Source organism: Limulus polyphemus, unplaced genomic scaffold, assembly GCF_000517525.1.
Source record: "Limulus polyphemus unplaced genomic scaffold, Limulus_polyphemus-2.1.2 Scaffold3257, whole genome shotgun sequence".
NCBI classification, from domain to species: Eukaryota; Metazoa; Arthropoda; class Merostomata; order Xiphosura; family Limulidae; genus Limulus; species Limulus polyphemus.
Genome location: NW_013668867.1, coordinates 39583 through 43177, shown reverse-complemented (window position 1 = coordinate 43177; position 3595 = coordinate 39583). Strand labels below are relative to the sequence as shown.

Genomic DNA, 3595 nt, shown 5'->3' with positions numbered 1-3595 from the left:
GAGTTGTTTAAACAATTGTTTAACAACAAGTTAAAGCTTGGAATGGTCTATTCTTTCATTGGGATGTGTGTGTGTGTGTGTGTGTCTATGAGCCAGCTGCCCAGTGTCAGATAACAATACGAAGAATTAAATTGTGGCGGATTACTACAAGTACTTCAAATACCTATAGAATGATAGGTTTCTTTTTAGTGAGTGTAAAACATGTAAATACACCAGTTTGATTATTATTGGTTATTAAAAACTGTCATTTTATGACTTTTTTATCTTTTGTGCAATTGTGTAAAACATTCTTAAAAATGGTGCAATTCCAAAAACAACTTTATTTTAGTTTTTCAACAAATTATTGGTTTCTGTTTTTTGGACATGTTTATTTGAATTAAATTTGCTCTTAAGATCTGTTTGCTTGTTTTGTTTTAACTTGATCATTTTTGATATTTTACTTTTAAAAACAAGTATAATTGTGAATATGATTTTTCCTAAGTCTTGTATAATTCAATTCATCTTCAGTTTGATACATTTAAGAGATAACTTAATTGAAAGATAGTATGTTTTTGACATTTGCGTGAAAAGTTTTATGTCAACTCAGAACTTTTCTGTTGCATTTCAGAAATTGTTGTCTTTTGGAGACTCCAAGATTCTGTAAATACAGGATGAAGCTGGGAGAAGGGACACAATGGTACTATATCTCTCAGTTGTGCCGAAACAGAGTAAGTGTTGTTAAAGATGGACTGCTTTCCAACAGTTTTGAACTAATTGACAGTGTAATTTTTTGTTATTTGTTTATCCACATAAATTAATAGTATTCGCAATCTATGCGTAAACAAATTAAAAAATAGTATGACCTAAATGTTGAGGTTTTAACGAAAGAAAAGCATTTAATTCATATTGACAAATGTAGTGTGGTTATAATTTTAAAGAAATGTATAAATTATTATACCTTGTACAATATCCACGTTTTACAACAGTTTTCTTTGAAGAACAAGTAAGTCGCACTGAACTCTTTCCATATGATCAAGTTGAAGTGCTCGTGACATTTTTTTATAGGGTTACATTTAAATTTTAATAAACAACTTTACTGTGTGTTTAAATATATTGAGCAAAATAACATAGTTTATAATTCAATTTCTTATTTTACCTAAGTTTTAATATGTAAGCTATGTCAGTGGGCATACCCTCAAGTGGAGTTGAAATGTGTTTTAAAGCATATATGCAAGTTACAGTACTTTGTTTAGGTATAAGGATCCTATACCTTTAAATCTTCTAATGTGTGGTTAACAGTCCACATACATGAACATGCTTTAGGTTCAATTGGTTCTACCAGTAGGTGGTTAACAGTCCACATACATGAACATGCTTCAAGTTACATTGGTTCTACCAGTAGGTGGTTAACAGTCCACATACATGAACGTGGTTTAGGTTACATTAGCTCTACCATTAGGTGGTTAACAGTCCACATACATGAACATGCTAATTTAAGATTCACATCGTTTTCAAGTATAGAGAAGCATGTTCTGAACGAATGTAATGAATATAAATAAAAGACTGTTTGAAATATTTGCTGGGGCTAAGTGAACAAAAGTGAAGGAAAGTATTGATAAACAGACTCATATCAAACTTTAATGAGCAAAATAATGTGGTTTATTTGTTGTTGAATTTGTGATTTTTAGCATGTGTTAATTAAATATGGTGTCATTGAAATTTTTGTTTATATATATCTCTAAATATTGGTTAGCATGTTTGGATTTTGAATCCTAGATTTCCAGCTCACTGATGCAGAAACTAACTCTACACATTGTTGCCATGGATTGATTATAAAAGCGACAATCAAATCTCATTGTTTGATCAGACAAGAGTAGCCCAAAAATTGGTGGTGGGTACTGTTGACTAGCTACAAAAATTGGTAGTCAGTACTGTTGACTAGCTACATTCCTCTAGTCTATCAGTTGAAAATTAGGGACAGCTGTGTGAAGGTAGTCCTCATGCAGCTTTGTGTGAAATTCTGAATCAAACAAACTCTGTAAATACTTTATTGAAACGAACTATGCTTGAAAACCTGTCTGTGGTTATGAGATTATATTCATTTTCAAAAACTCCTTTATGTATAGTTCAGTGTTTTGTGAGTTAAGTGAATTTCTTCAATATCTGATGAGACATTACTCAAATCACTATTATGTTTTCTAGGAAACTTATGAAGATTTCATTGATGGTATTTGTTGTACTCTAGAAGTTAGTATATCTTTAAGTATTGTATGTATAACTGCAGAATTTTGACTGTTTTTTATTTATTTTGTTACTGTAGATAGCTGCAGTGTGTGAGTTCTTTTGCTACCTGAGATACATCAAACAGGGTCTAGTGAAAAGTGGCAGTAAGTATAGAATGCCAAGTTTAATAAATATTTAAAGAGAGATTAAAAAGCTGGATCCACTATGAACTAAACTGAAAGTCCTAAAGTATCACTTTAGACAGCCACTCTCCTCTCCATTTCGTGCAAACAAAGTAATAAAAGGCAAAAGTGAAGTAACATAAAATACATGTATCACAACAATGAATGGAGTTCTTGCATTACAATCAGGGCACGAATTACTTTTAAAATCGCCAGGGTTACCCTCTGAAAATATTTCTTTTTTTTTTCTTCAACTTTTAATTACAATAATATAACAAGGCTTTAGATGCTATTGATGGTGTTACTGAAAAGGTTCCATAATTCATGACATTTCTTCTCGCATAGTTCAACCCCAGGTTTCCAACGAACAAGTAGACATCTGTAATGATCTGTATCATGTGACCTGGTTTGAACTCTTCCAGCAGTGGTCCAAGTTAAATAGACGAATGAAAGCAAATATGACGTTTTCACTTCTAAACTGCTGTAATCACTTGTATTCATAATTCCTACAATAGATAGACCATGTTCACTCTTTTTTTTAAACTCAACTTCACCAATTTGTTAAGTTTTAAAGATCAAGGGGTGCCAGATATAGAACATACTTTATCCTATGGATTACCAAATATACAGCATACTTTAACACACTCAACACGAGGTTGGTTAATTTGACCGAGTCACGTGACCTTTAGTGCTCATTTAAAGTCTCTATAAATTTAATACTTATAACTCTCAATATATTGGGTATATCTTCACAAAATTTGTCAGTCTTTCAGTTAATATTACAATTTTTTCACTTACAAAAAGTCATATTTCTTAGTGAAGTATTTTTTAATAAAATAAAGTAAAAATTTGTCCATGAAGATATTGAGTATTCGTTTTGAATAGTCCATGTGCAAAGTATTTTTAATTTTAACATGAAAAATACTTTTCATCATCTCAAAAATCCCAAGTTTGCTTTGTGTAATCCCTAAAACCTCCCAAATGCATTTCAACCGTTTTTAAATTTTATAGTTTATAAGTTATTTTCTCTACCCTATCTCAAAACGGGATTGGTCAATTCGACCAACCTCGTAACCACCAAAAAAAAATTGAAATAAACCTAAATTAACCTTTTTTCCTTTCTAGACTGACTTCAAATTGTAACATGAAACTGGATTCATTTATCCTAAGTAGCGTGAAGTTCATAACATTATACATCTATTTATAATTAA

The 3595-nt window shown here is 31.0% G+C and overlaps 1 protein-coding gene across 3 annotated transcripts in view; it reads left to right on the top strand.

Moving 5' to 3' along the window:
* LOC106469003 (guanine nucleotide exchange factor for Rab-3A-like) overlaps positions 1–3595 on the top strand; it is a 30014-nt gene that overhangs the window by 23390 nt on the left and 3029 nt on the right. For all 3 annotated transcript variants that reach the window (XM_022397399.1, XM_022397400.1, XM_022397401.1), the window contains exons 9-10: positions 608–707; positions 2300–2366. In XM_022397399.1, the coding sequence (XP_022253107.1) occupies positions 608–707; positions 2300–2366 (167 nt within the window). The remainder of the gene's footprint in view (positions 1–607; positions 708–2299; positions 2367–3595) is intronic.